Source organism: Equus przewalskii, chromosome 7 (genome assembly GCF_037783145.1).
Source record: "Equus przewalskii isolate Varuska chromosome 7, EquPr2, whole genome shotgun sequence".
In the NCBI taxonomy this organism is placed as follows: domain Eukaryota; kingdom Metazoa; phylum Chordata; class Mammalia; order Perissodactyla; family Equidae; genus Equus; species Equus przewalskii.
In genome coordinates, this window is record NC_091837.1 from 16,857,426 (window position 1) to 16,873,764 (window position 16,339).

The 16,339-nt window shown below is 43.5% G+C and overlaps 1 protein-coding gene across 3 annotated transcripts in view; it reads left to right on the top strand.

Moving 5' to 3' along the window:
* VSIG10 (V-set and immunoglobulin domain containing 10) overlaps positions 1–14,047 on the top strand; it is a 38,023-nt gene extending 23,976 nt beyond the window's left edge. For all 3 annotated transcript variants that reach the window (XM_070628813.1, XM_070628815.1, XM_070628814.1), the window contains 5 exons: positions 7,114–7,407; positions 9,542–9,652; positions 9,944–9,959; positions 11,709–11,920; positions 12,705–14,047. In XM_070628813.1, coding sequence (XP_070484914.1) covers positions 7,114–7,407; positions 9,542–9,652; positions 9,944–9,959; positions 11,709–11,920; positions 12,705–12,760 — 689 coding nt within the window. In that variant the 3' untranslated portion in view covers positions 12,761–14,047. The remainder of the gene's footprint in view (positions 1–7,113; positions 7,408–9,541; positions 9,653–9,943; positions 9,960–11,708; positions 11,921–12,704) is intronic.
* The last annotated feature ends 2,292 nt before the right edge of the window (positions 14,048–16,339 follow it).

Sequence of the window (16,339 nt, forward strand, 5' to 3'; positions counted from 1 at the left end):
CCTAGGCTCCATTTTTTTTTTTTTAAAGATTTTATTTTTTTCCTTTTTCTCCCCAAAGCCCCCCAGTACATAGTTGTATATTCTTCGTTGTGGGTCCTTCTAGTTGTGGCATGTGGGACGCCGCCTCAGTGTGGTTTGATGAGCAGTGCCATGTCCGCGCCCAGGATTTGAACCAACGAAACACTGGGCTGCCTGCAGCACAGCGCACGAACTTAACCACTCAGCCACGGGGCCAGCCCCCACTAGGCTCCATTTTTTGAAGGGAGAAGTATCAAAGAATTTTCCGGACATATTTTTAAAACTACAACCATTCCTCTTTCACAGAACATAAATTCTTGTGGGTGGAGTGCAGGTGGGAGAAGACAAAAAATACAAAACAAATAATATAGGTTCAGATAGTGATGATAATTATGAGGAGAATAAAACGAAGTATGTAAAAGAGAGTATATTAAAGAAAGAGGGCCCCTCTTCCTAGGGTGGCAGGAAGGTCTCTTCGTGGCAGTAACATTTTGAACTGAGACCTAAAGGATGGGAAAGAGCTGGCCAGGTGAAGATCTGTGGTTGAGTATTCCAAGCAGAGGGGACAGCAAATGCAAAGACCCTGAGGTGGAAATATACGTGGCCTCTGAGGAACTGAGAGAGGCCAGTGTAGCCAGAGTGCCATATGTGAGGTACTGATAAGGCTGGATGGGTGTCGTGGTTGAATTGTGTCCCCCAAAAAGTATGTTCAAGTCTGAACCCTGAGTACCTGTGTCTGTGACCATATTTGGAATATGGTCTTTGCAGATGTTGATTAAGGTAAGATGAGGATTAAGGTAAGATGAGGATTAGGGTGGGCCCTATTCCAATAACTGGTGTTCTTATAAGAAGAGGGAAATTTGGACACAGACACACAGGGGTAATGCCATGTGATGACAGATGCAGAGACTGGAGTGGTACATCTATAAGCCAAGGAATGCCACTGATTGTTGGCAACCACCAGAAGCTGAGAGAGAGGCCTGGGATGGTTTTTCTCTCAGAGCCTCGAGAGCGATCGAGCCTGCTGACACCTTGATCTCAGACTTCTGACCTTCTGAACTGTGAGAGAATAAATTTCTGTTGTTTTAAGCCACCCAGTTTGTGGTACTTTTGTTACAAGAAAATTAACAGGAAATTAACACAGCAGGTAGGCAGGACCAGAGTGTGTTGAGTTTTGTTGGCCATGGTGAGCTTTTCCTCACAGTTTATCAGGATAAGCCTCAGAGGTGCCGCCGTGGAGAGCAGACGTGCTGAGAATTCAGCCCTGCTATGCCAGGAGGTGCTTGTTTTCCCAGCAAGTGATATTTAAATGGTTGGCCCTTCCCACTGACATTCAGCAATCATGTCCCAAGTGTCCCCTCTGTGTCAGGCACTGTATCTGGCCTTGGGCAACCGAAGGGACCAAGACTCTTTCTAGGCTGGAAGAGGGGTGGGCAAACTATGGCCCCTGAGCCCGATCTGCCCCAACTGACTTTTTGCAATTTTTTTTAATGACATATAATTCACATAACATAAACTTCACTATTTTAAAGTCTGTAATTCCGTGGTTTTTAGGATATTCACAATGTTGTGTTACTACACACCACCACTAGTGTGGTGTATTACTCTCACAGTATACACAGTGGTGTATTACTATCACCACTATCTCTTTACAGAACATTTCCATCACCCTAAAAAGAAACCCTGTACCCGCTGGCAGTCACTCCCTCTAGACACACTGTGCAAGTACTCATTTCCTAGTATTTTCCACTGACATTGAGTGTCATTTCCACTGACAATGTCGTTTCCACTGACATTGAGTGTTATAATTAACTTTTTAGACTTTTCCTATTTGTTTAAGACATGGCGTAATTGATTCAATTTGAGTTTCTTTGATCAATAGTGGGTTGATAATTTTCGTATGCATATTGGTTCCCTATATATCATCTGTGAATTATCTGTTCTTATCTTGTCCATTTTTCTATTGGGTTGTTCATCTTTTCTTAATATTCCATACAGTACTTCATATTAACTTTGTCAGTTAATTTCATAGAAATGTCATGCATGTTATAGATGTTCCTCTGGCATGTTTTGCTCCTAAACTACATTTGTGGCATTTCTGTTAGTGATGAGCAATTTCTGATTTTGAAAGGGTCACCTCTGTCAGTCCTGTTTTAGGTTTCTGAGCTCAGAAGGTCTTTTCCTGTTTCCTGATTATTAATGTGTTATTTGTAATCCTCACAATAGCCTGCAAATTAGACAGGATGATTTGTAAGTTGCAGATAATGGCATTGTGTGAACTAACTTGCCCAAGATCACTTAGCTTCTAAGTGACTGAGCCAGCGCTTAGCCCAGGTTGGTCTGACTCCAGAGCCCTTCCCTCCCTCGAGACCCTCCATACCTAATCCAGCAAATCTTTTTGTGTAGGAGTTAGGTACTTAGCACGGTGCCCAGATACTGTAGGGGAACCCAGAATACTTGCCTTTAGAGGACTTGAAATGGAGAGGTTGGTCTGACAAATGTGAAACAGGGAAATGGCAATATCACAGTAGGAGTGCATTAACATTTATTGAGTGCCAACTGTCTGCAAGGTGCTATGCTAAGTGTTCTCCACGCAGTATCTTATGTAGTCCTCATAGTCACCCTTTATAAGCTGAGTGCTCATATTATTTTTAAAACCACTTTATTGATGTATGATTGACATTTATAAGCTGTACATATTTATATATACAACTCAATGAGTTTGAAGATAAGTATACATCTATGAACCCATCACCACAGTATATGACAGAAACATATCTATCAGCTCCAAAAGTTTCCTCCCACTTTTTTATTATGAAATCTATTTTTTTGAGATTAAGAACACAACTAAGATCTACTCTCTTAGCAAATTTTAATTTTTTTATTCTATTGAGGTCACATTGGTTTATAACATATAAATTTCAGGTGTACATCATTATGTTTTGACTTCTCTATAGACTGCATCATGTTCCCCACTAAAAGTCTAAAAGTCTAGTTTCCATCCGTCACCATACATATGTGCCCCTTTACCTCTTTTGCTCTCCCCTCACCCACTTCCTCTCTGGTAACCACCAATCTGTTCTCCTTATCTATGTGTGTGTTTGTTTATTTTCCACATATGAGTGAAGTCATACAGTAATTGTCTTTCTCCTTCTGCCTTATTTCACTTAGCATAATACCCTCAAGGGCCATCCATGTTGACAAATCTCCATGGCTGCACCAATTTACATTCCCACCAGCAGTGTGTGAGGGTTCCTTTTTCTCCTCATCCTCTCCAACACTTGTTATTTCTTGTCTTGTTAATTATAGCCATTCTGATGGGTGTGATGTGATATCTCACTATAGTTTTGATTTGCTTTTCCCTAATAATTAGTGATACTGAACATCTTTTCATGTGCCTGTGGACCATCTGTATATCTTCTTTGGAAAAATGTCTGTTCACATCCTCTGCCCATTTTTTGATCAGGTTGTTCATTTTTGTTGCTGTTGAGTTGTGTGAGTTCTTTATACATTTTGGATATTATCCCCTTATCAGATATAGGATTTTCTCCCAGTTGGTGGGCTGTCTTTTTTGTTGATGGTTTCCTTTGCTGTGCGGAGCCTTTTTAGTTTGATATAGTCCCATATGTTTATTTTTTCTTTTGTTTCCCTTGCCTGAGGAGACATGGTATTCAAAAAGATACTGCTAAGACTGATGTTAAAGAGTGTGCTGTCTATATTTCTTCTAGGAGTTTTATGGTTTCAGGTCTTACATTCAAGTCTTTTCCATTTGATGTAATTTTTGTGTATGGTACAAGATAATGGTCTACTTTCATTCTTTTGCATGTGGCCGTCCAGTTGTCCCAACACCATTCATTGACGAGACTTTGCTTTCTCCATTGTGTGTTTTTGGTTCTTTGTTGAAAATAAGCTGTCCAGTGAGTGCTCATATTATTGCCTCTAGTAGTTTCCTGGGGCAGCCATAACAAAGTACCACAAACTTTGTGGCTTAAAATAAACAGAAATTTATTTTCTCACAGTTCTGGAGGCTAGAAATCTAAAATCAAGGTATCTCTAGGGCTATGCCTCCATGGAAGGCTCCAAGCTCCTTTCTTGCCTTCCTTGTCTCTTCCAGCTGGTGGCTCCAGGCGTTCCTTGCCCTGTGGCTGCATCACTCCAATTTCTGTCCGCCTCCATCACCACATGGCCTTCTCCTCTGTGTGCGTATCTCTGTTGTCTTCTCTTCTTCTTCTAAGATACCCGTCATTGGATTTAGGGCCCACCCTTAATCCAGGATGATTTCATCTTGAGATCCTTAACTAATTACATCTACAAAGACCTTATTTCCAAATAAGATCTCATTCTGGGGTTCCGGGTGGACATGAATTTTGGGAGAATGCTGTTCAACCTGCTACCCTCCATTCTGTGGATGGTGGAACTGAGGCAATGGACTTGCCCAGACTCCTGCAGCTGGAAAGCAGTGCACATGTCCAGAGTGGAACATAATGAAGACTCCCGAAGTGTGTTGTGGACAGTAAGTTCCAGGAAGTGGATAAATGATGGACTGATGCTGAGAGAGGGGGAAAATGGCAGAGGCAGCTGATGAGCTTTGTGTCTTTCCCCCCGACCCTTCCATTTTATTTGCATATCTTGCCTAAATCATCATTCCTGTGGCCCTGAGACTTGGCCAGTAATTTGAACCTAGATATGTGCTCAAGATTAAGAAATGTGTCTGCGGAAGGGAGCTGACCAGAAGTTTTCCCAATTCCAGGAGTATGGGAAGCAGGCACAAGAGCCTGGAACTTTTTTGACTCTGACAATGTCCATATTTCACCTCCTCCCTTCATGAGCACTTGAGTCCAGCCTTGATGTGCATACGAGTCACCTGGGGGTCTGATTAAAATGCAGATTCTGACTTTCTAGGTCTGGGGTGGGCCCAAGCCTCTGCATTTCTAACTAGTGCCCGGAAGTGCTAAGGCTGCTTGGTCCTCAGACCACACTTCCAGTAGCAGTGCCCTTGGGGAGAGTCTCTGGATCATTTCACTTGGGAGGACTAGTAAGTCATTGAAAGGTAATATTAATGTTCACACCTCAGGGATGCAGAAGAGCGTAGCCCCCAAAATGATGCTTTCAGGAAGTCCTGCTACCCAGAGCTCTCTTTTATGGCTTGTAGGTCCCTAGACTGAAGAAACCAATTCAACTCATGACAGGCTGCAACATTAGCCAGCCCAGTATGTGAAGGCCCCAGTATGTTGTCCATCTTACAGATCCCTGAGGGCCCTGCATCACCCACCCCCACCACCGCAACCCCTGACCCGACCCTTGCACACAGCATCCTCTTAAGCTAAACTCCTTGAATTTATAAGTGCCACAGTAGCTGGATGGGTGACTCAGAGCTTTCTGAGGAGTGAATGCTCTGTTTGGCAAAAGTACATTCATGTACGTGACATTTGTTTGGGGGCAGAGGGGCCCACCAGGGGGATTATTTGTTTTGCTTTTAATAAATGATGAGGGTGTCAAACTTTGGTTTGGGGGCCCTCAAATACAAACATACCAATAAGGCTTGTCACTGCTGCTGGCTTTATGACCCCAAAGGAAATTCAGGTTAACCACAGAGAGGGGAAGGTACAATTTAGCAACATGGGGGGAACCTAAATGTTGATCCAAGAAGGGGTGCTCGCATGTGAGTTTCCTGAGCAGAACTAGGTTTGGGGGCTTCTCTTTTGTTGACCTGACCAGGAGAGAGAGGCTCTGGGGCTATTCCACACTCCCATGCCTCCCCCCTCCCGTTCCCAGGACGCCAGCAGTGAAACCCTAGATTCTCAGAACGACTGCCAAGGGGAAGCATGCAGTTTCACTCTCCCGGGCAGGAACCCAGCATGCCACTCCGTATCCCTCAGCTGCTGAAAATATGGACTTAATAAGTCCCCCAAGATGATCTGCTTCCCAGGAGGGTTTGCATTTTGGGGAAGGGCTTCTTATGCAAAGAAAACAATTGGATCACTATGGTAGACCTTACAGCTCCCCACATCCTATTCAAATCAGACCCCAAGGCCACAGAGACATGCATTCTGAGTTTTCTAGGACAGACAGAATAATGGGCCCCCAAAGACATCCATGTCCTAATCCCCGGAACCTGTGAATATATTACCTTACATGGCAAAAGGGGCTTTGCAGATGTGATTAAATTAAGAATTTTGAGATGGGTGGGCCCAGTGTAATCCCAAGGGTCATTATAAGAGGGAGGCAGAAGGGTGAGGCTCAATAGTAGGAGATGTGATAAAAGATGCGAGAGGTCGGAGTGATGCAAGGAGCCACGAGCCAAAGAATGCAAGCGACTTCTCCAAGTTGAAAAAGCAGGGAAACAGGTTCGCCCTTGGAGCTCCCAGAAGGAACTATCTCTGCCAACCCCTGGATTTTAGCCCCATGAGATCGTTTCCAACTTCTGACCTCCAGAACTGTGAAAGGATAAATTTGTGTTGTTTGAAGCCACTGTTGGTAGCAATTTGTTACGGCAGCACTAGGAAACTAATACAGCTGCCCTGTTGTCCTCTTGAATATCCTTGTCAGGCTGCGTGCCCATTTTTCATATGATCAGTGTGGTTATTGGACATAGAAGCCTATAGCATAGAAGTAAGGAGTGTGGACTACAAAAAGCCTGATTCCTTGGGTTCCAATCTCACACTCAGTAACCAACTCATCTTGGTTTGCCCAAGACTTTCCCAGCTTTAGCATCGAAAGCCCCAGGTCTCGGGAACGCCCTCAGTCTTGGGCAAACCAGGACAGTTGGTGACCCTAAATCCTAGCTGCACCACTTATTTAGTTGTATGACTTTGAGCAAGTTACTTAACTTTCTCTGTACCTCGGTTTCCGCATCTGCAAAATGGGGATAATGACAGAGTAGTTGTGAGAACTAATTGGGTTAATATGTGTAACAGTGCCTAGCCCATAGTCAGTGCTCAGTAAATGACAGCTTTTATTATTAGATAACACCAGCTGTGGTACAGAAATTCCTGGAGATGCTTTGTCAGGAAAGAAAGAATATTCTTGAAAATCTCAGGCGACTCCTTGGATCTCCTTAAACATATGTCTTTCTTTACTTTCTTTCACTGCCAGGGAGCCCCTCCCTTCTCTCTGAGCCCATGAAGACTTGCTTCATAGGGGGTAATGTGACACTCACCTGCAAAGTGTCTGGAGCCTACCCCTCTGCCAAGATCCTGTGGCTGAGGAACCTCACCCAGCCCGAGGAGGTCATCCAGCCCAACAGCCACTATCTCATCACCCAGAATGGCCAGAGGTCCACCCTCACCATCCGCAACTGCTCCCAGGACCTGGATGAGGGCTACTATGTCTGCCGGGCTGAGAACCCCGTGGGGGTGAGGGAGGTGGACATCTGGCTGAGCGTGAAAGGTGAGTGGTGGAAGTGGCCCCAAAAGAGGAGGTTTGAGAGCTTCAGAGGACCCGGTACCAGCATGGGGACAGCTGCTTCTTCCCTGCACGTGGGTCACTGCCACCTGAGAGAAGGCATACCTGCTTGCCTATGGCTTGACAAAATGGATAGGAAAAGTTATTGTTCAGTCCTAAATCTCTAACATTTGCATAGGGATAAAAAAAACTACTTAACATCTGTGTATCCCAAAGGAAGGAATATATATATTAGAAAAAATATAAATGTAAAAAATATATATTAAAATGAAATATATACATATATAAAAATATCTATATATAAAATGTAAGTTGTGAAGCATAATAGCAAAATGAACACCCAAGAAACTCCCATTCCACTTAAGACATTAGAACAGTGGCAACATTGCTAAATTACCTGTAGGTAGTGTGGCCAGATTTAGAAAACAACAACAACAAAACCACAGAATGCCCACTTAACTTTGCATTTCAGAAAAACAAAGAAGAATTTTCATAGTGTAAGTATGTCCCAAATATTGCATGGGACATACTTATTCTAAAAACTTTGTTGTTGTTTATCCAAAATCCAGATTTAAGTGGGCATCCTGTATTTTATCAACCCTACCTGTAGGCCCCTTTTCAGTCTCCACCTGGGCCTCCTGAAAAAGATAACCACTATCCTGAATTTCATGTTTTAAGAAAAACTTTACTACATGTGTGTGCATTTCTAAATAATATATTGTTTATTTTTGTTTTTGAGTTTTAAAAAAATGGTTATCATACAAATGTAGTCTTTTATGACTTGCTTTTTTCACTCCACACTTTGTTTCTAGGATTTATTCATGCTGATGTAATTATACTTTATAACTCTTCAACGCGTTATAACTTCCCAGTGTCACTATTCCACAACTAAGTTACTAATTTTCCTGCTGATGGACATTTGTGCTGTTTCTGATGTTTTTGTTGTGATGAACTAACAGTGTTGCTATGAAATTCTTTTACCCAGCTCCTTGTGTACTTATATACCAGTCCCCAGGCAAATATTTCTCTAGGATATCTACAAGGAGTAGAAATGAAGGGTTATAGGTTATGTGCATTTTTGTCTTTGAGATGACACCAGATTATTTTCCAAAGTGGTTGTACCAATTTCCATTTGCAACAGCAGTACATAAGAGTGTTGAGTTGTTCCACGATTTCACCCGTAGGCTTTGTGATTTTGCCTATCAAGTAGGTGTAAAATGGAATCTCACTCTGGTTCTAATTTGAATTTCCCTGGTTACTAAAAAGTCTGAAAGTTATTTCATGTTTATTTGTTATTTATGTTTCTCTGAGAAATACATATTTCTGTCTTTGACAGTTTCCCCTTTCTTATAGTTAGGTAGGAGTTTGTTAGAAATTCCAGATACGAATTCCTTGTTAGTTTTATGTGTTACAAATATTTCCTTCCGTTTGTTGTTTGTCTTTTTCTCTTTATGGTATCCTTTGATTAGCAGATGTTCTTACTTTAATGTAGCTGATTTTATGAATCTTTTCTTAGATCGTTAGCAATTTTTGTGATGTAAGAATTCCTTATCTATCCCACAGTCATGAAGATATTCTCCACACTTTCTTCTAAAAGTTTTAACATTTGCCTTTCACAGTTAAATCTTTAATCCATCTAGAATTGACTTTTGTGAATGGTGTGAGGTAGGGATCAAGTTTCTCCTTGCCCCCAAATTTGGATAACCATTTGTTCCAACACCGTTTCTTGAGTAGTTCCTCTTTTACTTATTAATCTGTCATATATCAAGTTTCCTTTTATGTGTGGGCCTGTTTTGGATTCTCTATTCTGTTCCATTGATACTGTTTATCATGGCACCAGTAACTCATGCCCTTAATTTCTGTCTTATAAACAGTCTTGATGCCTAATGGACACATAGAAATTTTAACTTCCCAATGTTCTTTTGCATTACATGCTTCATTTGAGTCCCACAAACTATCTGAGGAAGACATTTATCTTGCTTTACAGAGATTTCATATACTTTGCCCAAGGTCATGAGACCAAAATAAGACTAGGACCCAGGCAGAGGACGGGAGGTGTTGCTCTCCTAGCTGCATGTGTATCACAGGGAAGAGTCAATGGTGTAATTTGTCTTTACAGAACCTTTAAATATTGGTGGAATTGTGGGCACTATCGTGAGCCTTCTTCTGCTGGGACTGGCCATTATCTCAGGGCTTATGTTGTATTACAGCCCTGTGTTCTGCTGGAAAGGTAAGGACTTCTGGGGTCCCTCTGCTTATCTTTCAGGCTTCTTGAAAGGGTGTGGGTGGGGGAAGGAGGCCCTGCTTTGTCTCCACCTGAAGTCCCATTCTATAGGCTTCTTCATTGGGTCCAGATGTGTAACAGTGAAGCACTCAATCCTTCCTAACACCTGCCACCTCTCATTTTGGGTCAGTTTTCTCATTGTCCATTGTTTTGTAAATGTTACATAGATTAAAAACTTCTGTGAGGCTGAAATAGATGTTCTTGGATATTAATTTTTTTTTTCCTTTCTCCCTGCAGTAGGAAACACTTTCAGGTGAGTATTCCCTAAAATCAAATCAAAAACCCTTTTTCCATGATCTTTCTTCACTGTTGTTTTGTTTCCTTCATAAGAACAGTAATAGCAACTATCATTGACAACCTACCAGCTGTCAGTCACTGGGCTAGGGGCTTCATTAGGCATTATTAGAAACCCTTTCAAAGGCTAGCCCAGTGGTGCAGCAGGTTCAGTTTGCACGTTCCGCTTTGGGAGCCCAAGGGTTCACTGGTTCGGATCCTGGGTGCGGACATGGCACCGCTTGTTAAGCCATGTTGTGGCAGGCATCCCACATATAAAGTAGGGGAAGATGGGCATGGATGCTAGCTCAGGGCCAGTCTTCCTCAGCAAAAAGAGGAGGATTGGCAGATGTTAGCTCAGGGCTAATCTTCCTCAAAAAAAAAAAAAAGAAACCCTTTCATAAACTCTTCATGGTAGAAGAGGCATCTCCATTTTCCAGACAAGGAGCTGGAGGCTTAGTGAAGTAATTTCTGCGAGCTCATCCAGGAAGTAAACAGCAATGCTTGCATTCAGACCCAGGTCTGACTGATTCCAAAGTCTGTGCTCTTTTTACAATGCCAGATCTCAGGGCAAGGCACATTGCTGGTCTGTCGCTGAGGCACGAAGACAGCGTGTACGTATTGAGCCCAGTCATTCATGCATTTATTTTATCCAATTTTCTAAAAAGAGCTAAAAGGAAGAATAAGTCATAGGGTTCCAACATGTTTTGGAAGACTAGTCTGAACATGCCAAGAAGCCCCTCCCAAAAGGAAACCTCAGTAGGGGCAAAGTTACTAAATGGAACTCATGTATTTTATTTCCTAAGGAGAATCTGAGTGGGAACAAAGAACTTTTCTCTTTGTTTCTCTTTACCCATTCATAATAATGGGATACTGTTGTTCTGGGACCATCTTTCATGGGAAAATGTACCTCCCCCCCCCCTCCCATATTTGAGGGCCATGCTCCCAGTCAGTGTGTCATTCCCAGGCTTATTTCTCAGAGGAGGTGGTAGGGTGGCATAGTGGGAAAAGGCTTTGGGGTTAGTGGACCTTAGTTCAAATCGCAGCTTTGCAGTTCCCAAGCCTTGATATCACGGAAAATCCTGACCTTCTCTGAGCCTTTGCCTCCTTATCTGTTTCCCACAGGAAGACTGTGATGATTAAATGAGAATGTGATGCTCCTAGGACTGTGACTGGCCCATGGCATGGGTTCTTCCTTCCTTTAGAAATGTACAGTCTGGCTGGGTCGGCAACACCAGTAATGAACTAGAGAACTAAATGCTAAACCGCTGGCCACGGACTCCAAATGTGGTCGTAGTTCAGGGCTTCAGGGGGAGGGAGAGGACTTTACCTGGGCCTTGAATAACAAAGAGGAGGAAAAAATTCAGTAAGTGGAGCAGAAATAAGGGCATTTCAGGAAAGGAGCAGAACACTTGTGTACTTGTTTTGACGGGAGCCTCAAAATGGTAGGTAGGTGCCTGGGACAATGAGGTGACCTGCCAGAGGAGCCAGGGGGGAGGGATAAAACTCACCCAGGAAAAGATAGGATTATCTGTAACAACCTGTGGTAGCATCTTCTTCAGAAGTTACAATCACACTGTCGTCTTGTGACTTACCCAAGTTCAATGCATGAATAATTTTCCACGTTACCAAAGGGGTTGTAAAGAATCTAGTACTTCCTATTCAGCGAGGGCTGACGTTGGAAAAAACAGGGTATCTTCCTGATTATTTCTTCCCCTTTGGAAATTAGGGGGCAAGACATGAATGATGTCATGGTTTTGGTGGATTCAGAAGAGGAAGAGGTGGAGGAGGAGGAAGATGCTGCAGGAGTGGAGGAGGAGGACGCAAATGAGAGGGAGGAGTTGCCAAAAGAAATACACAAGCATGGCCACATTCACAGAGTGACCGCACTGGTGAATGGGGACGTAGACCGGATGGGCAATGGACTCCAGGCTCTGCAAGGTAAGCTCTTTTTCCTTAAAAGCACTCTGGTGGGTTGTGGTGAGCTTCCCAGTAGGAAATCTCTAGGGGTGAGTATGGTTTTTTAAAGGCTTGGGAAGATAGTTAAAGTTTAATCTAGAGCCTGAGAATCTACTGTCAACTGCCAACAGGACAATTAAATTGACAAACATTTAACAAAGGCCTGCTCTGGGAGAGGGTCGAGATGGGCATTGCTAGGGAATAAAAAAGAAAGACCGATGATATCTGCATGCAGGGTGCTTTATGAGACCAGTTAGTGTGAACAGACCAAAACACGTGGGGAAAATAAAAATGGAAGCAAGATCTAACCAACACTGTGAGAGAGCAGCAGGGGAGCTGTCACAAGGAGGAATTTGATTAATTGCCTAATGGATGATACGTTTCAAAACTACAGGACTTCAGAGTAAGATGAGAGTCTTGAGGGGCGTGTTGGTTGGGAGAAGTTTTATGGAAGAAGCGGGATATGAGGCACGTGTCTCAGGACAGTTGAGTTTGAATAAGCAGGAGAGAGGGCGTTGTAGGTGAGGGGCATGACATGAGCCAAGAGTATGAAGCGTGGACAGCGTCAGGCAAGCCTAGAGCCTTCTGAGTGAGAAGAACAGGTGAACGGGAAGTACAGCCCCTGCTCTACCTGCCCCTCCGTGAAATCCAATTCTGAGGCACAGCAGTAAAGGCCTGGAAATCGAGATGTTGGAAGACTGACAGTGAAAACAGAGTCATCCTGCTGAGATCACTCAGAGTCGCATCTATTTTTCCCTCCATACAGACGACAGCAGTGAGCAGCAGAGTGACATCGTTCAAGAACAGGACAGGCCAGTTTGAAGAAGAGAACTGTCCTTCACTATCCTGTCTTGAGAGCTTGGAAAGCTACGCTGAAGATGAGCTTTGCATTCTGCTTTGACTTGACCTGCACCCCTGCCTGAGGGCTTCAAAAGGTTTGGGGGACTTGGTAAAAAGGAAAGACACACACACACTTTTCCTGACATTTTTTTCCTAAATTGGCTTGACGTGCTGTAAGTTTTCTCAAGGATGTTAAAAAGCTTTGGGAACAGGCAGCGTGTCAGGGACAGCTGCATTTGGCGTCTGAGATGCCCCTTTCCCTGTGACTCCTGGCTTTGTCCAGGTTGACTGATGCTGACTTGTAGGGACAGGAGTAGGGGGAGGCACTTGGCCTCAGTGCCCTTTGCCACTATTAAAGGTCTGTAACCACCCAGCCCCAGCACACAGGGACTAGCCTGGGGTGACAAGGACACTTTTTCACTGCCCAGGTGAGCTGAGAAACCAGACAAATGTCAGCTCCCTGGAAAAGGTGAGGAGGTGTCAGCTACTGATGCTCATCAGAGGGAGGCCATTTGGTTCGGGTTTTGCAGTTGGACACTCAGTCTTGATTCTGAGCCCTGCCCCTGACTTGTTTTGTGGGGTGGCGCAGGTTGCTTTTCCTCTCCCTTGGGCCTCAATTTCCTCATCTATGAAACAGGTGAACTCACACCTACCTTCCAGGGCTGTGGTGAGGACTAAACGAGGTACTTTTGGATGTGAAAGTGCCTAAGAGGTGCTCAAAGGATGTTAGTTATCTGCTCCTTTGCCTTCCCTAGTGGAAAAAAACCGTCAGCTGTAAGCTGCGAGCTGCTGCCTGGGCCTTTCATCTTTTCTTCCTTCTTTGTAGCATGGTTTCCACTGAGGGCATTAGTAGAGCTCTCCTGATGGTTTTTGCTTCCCTGGAGATACAATTCTTTTCCAAAGAGGTAGAGGCCCATACGAGGAAGTGCCTTTCATTGACATCTCACATTTTCCAGAGTTTCATATTTATACAGAAGCCTCTTGAGTGATGCACAATTAGCTTTCAGACTTTCCCATTCTTCCTTTCCCCTGTGGCTTTGAAAGGAGGCAGGAGGAATGTTTTGTAATGGAGTATCTTGGTGATAAAGTACTCCTTGGGCAGACCGGCTCATCTGGCCGGTTTCTCACTCTCGGAAATGGGAAAACTTGTTTCCTTCCTATTTAAGGATATTAGGAGGATACACTGATCCGTAATACTAAGTTTCAAAAGAAAATAACATGTGATGAGTTTAAGCTGCTGATGTTTCCAATAAATCCCTGTACAATTTAGAGATTTATTTTTCTGATTTCATCCAAATCTCTTAAATGTTAGGGACCTTAGCAAAGGATATGCGCTAAACGTGAAAATCTGACTTGAATTTGCACTCTTTAATGTTGCATACCCTGTTCTGATGGACAAAACCTAGGGTTTCAAGAACCTCCTTTCTCCAATTACAGGCACTGGGACTCCTAAGGTGAGCAGCTGGTTATCCGCAGGGTTACTCTGCGGGTGTGGTTGGGTATCGGTTTTCTTGGATGAAGGGACTAAACTAAGCAAATCACTAGAAGTGAGCCGTGTCCCCAGCTCGGAGCGCTGGGCAGCTCAGGAGCTGGCTGCAACGTTCGCCCCTCAGGAATAGCTGTGAACTGCAGTTCTTGTGGGCTGGGTCTTTGCTGCCTGGTACCTCACGAACTGAACCACTCCACCCAGTCTAAGTTAGTGTCATTTCAGAACAAGATGCTGAAGATAGGTTGCTTCTGAAGTCACTGAACACTGAGCTAGTTTCTCCTTTAGTCTTCATCAGTACGCTCCTGAATCTGAGAGTCAATTATGCAGAGGCAACCATATTTAAAAAAAGGAAAAAAAACTGTAGGAAAAAAATCCCTAGTTGGGAACACAAAGAATAATTTGCAAGATCACTGAGATGCTTTCTGCCACTTCCTCTTCTCTTGCACACACACACAATAGAAAATCTTCGAGGCAGGGTTTTTTCCACTAGCAAATGGGAGTGTCAGGGTCTTGGTGCCAAACACCATAAACCTTTGACGAGCAGAGCTGTGACTGCTGTCACTGCTATCTGAGCCCTGTGAACACATTAACGTGGCTGCGTCACTTAAGAGCCCAGGTGCTGGGGGTCTTCAAGTTTTAAGGATTTTTGAAGAATTAGGGCTTTTCTTTTCTTTAAGAGATAACCCATCCCCAAATCCACAAGCATGTTGACAGTAGGTTACAGACTTGTGTAGCAAAGTCCAAGCTATTACATTGTGCTTTTGAAAAATCTTATCAGAATGTATTATGAACTCAGAGACCAGGAGATCTGCTTATCAGAACCAGGAAGATAAATAATTCAGGGCTATCACAACTCACATTTCTTTTCTTCAAAATCTGGTGGACACCAGGGAAGGGGCTCCCATAATCCTGTGGCTTTGATATTGGCTCTAATTCTCACAAGCACATACAGGCCCTATTATTGCAGCAAGAAAATGCATGACGGAAAATTTCTATCACCCTTGCACTGAAACCTGGAAAATCACCGTTGCTGGGTAAAATTTATGATGATGCAGTAAGTGCCAACTGGTATTTCTCACCAGGGGACTGGCCAGGAACTGCTGCAAAGAATAAGCAGGTCCCTCTGCATTATTTAGTTTAAAATTTGGTGATGGTGGGTGGGCGGGGTTTGGGGAGAAATTTGTTCTGAGATTACAATATGGATTTTTAAAAAAAGATTATGGAATAAAGTTATTTTTAAATAAATGCTTTCGTGATCTTGATTTAGACTTGATTAATAAACTGAAAGATTTGGGGAAATGGGATTGCCTTCCCCAATTTTTTTTTTTACTAGCTTCCCCAATCTCGGTAACAATATTGTCCTTGTTGTCATTTTATTCTTTTCCATGACTTGTAGATGTTACCTACCCGGTTATACCTACTGAGACACTTTCACTTTACCTAATCTCCCTGAGGAACGTGTTCTTCCATTTCTTTCTACCTGCATATCCTCAGACACATGCCCCTTTTTGGTCAGATTGCATGCTTTCTGACATTAAAGGGCTAGGATAGGAGTCAGGGACCATCTGAGGGTCTGTCTGAAAAGACAGTTTATAGCAGCTGTCCTGTCCCATAGTTGCTGATGGCTTTTGAGATTTTTCACTGGGCTCAGCTAATTGTAGTCCCCAGGACACCTCACTTGAGGTTGCCCAATTCCGTTCCCTCTTCCTGTTCCAGGCCTTTCCTCTTAGGTCATTCCCTTCTCCCCCTTTCACTTTACTCCAAGCTCTCTAAGCTCTTTATCACAACTGTCCCATTTTAAACCCATTTCTTTTCTAACCAAATTCGTGTTTCCTACCTTAACCTCACTTTCCCACGTTCTTTTTCACCCAGTCCCTCCATTTTAACGGTGCTTGTGTGTTCAATCCAAGCCCCAGTCCCCATTTTACCTCTGCCCGAGTGACTTCTTCGCCGCCGTCCCTGAGCACCTCTTTCCTGCCCCCTTTCTCCTCAGCCCTCGGAGATCACACCCACGTTTACCCCGTTTGTCCGTCTTTGGACCCCCACTTTTGGGATCCCCCTTTTTCTCTTGC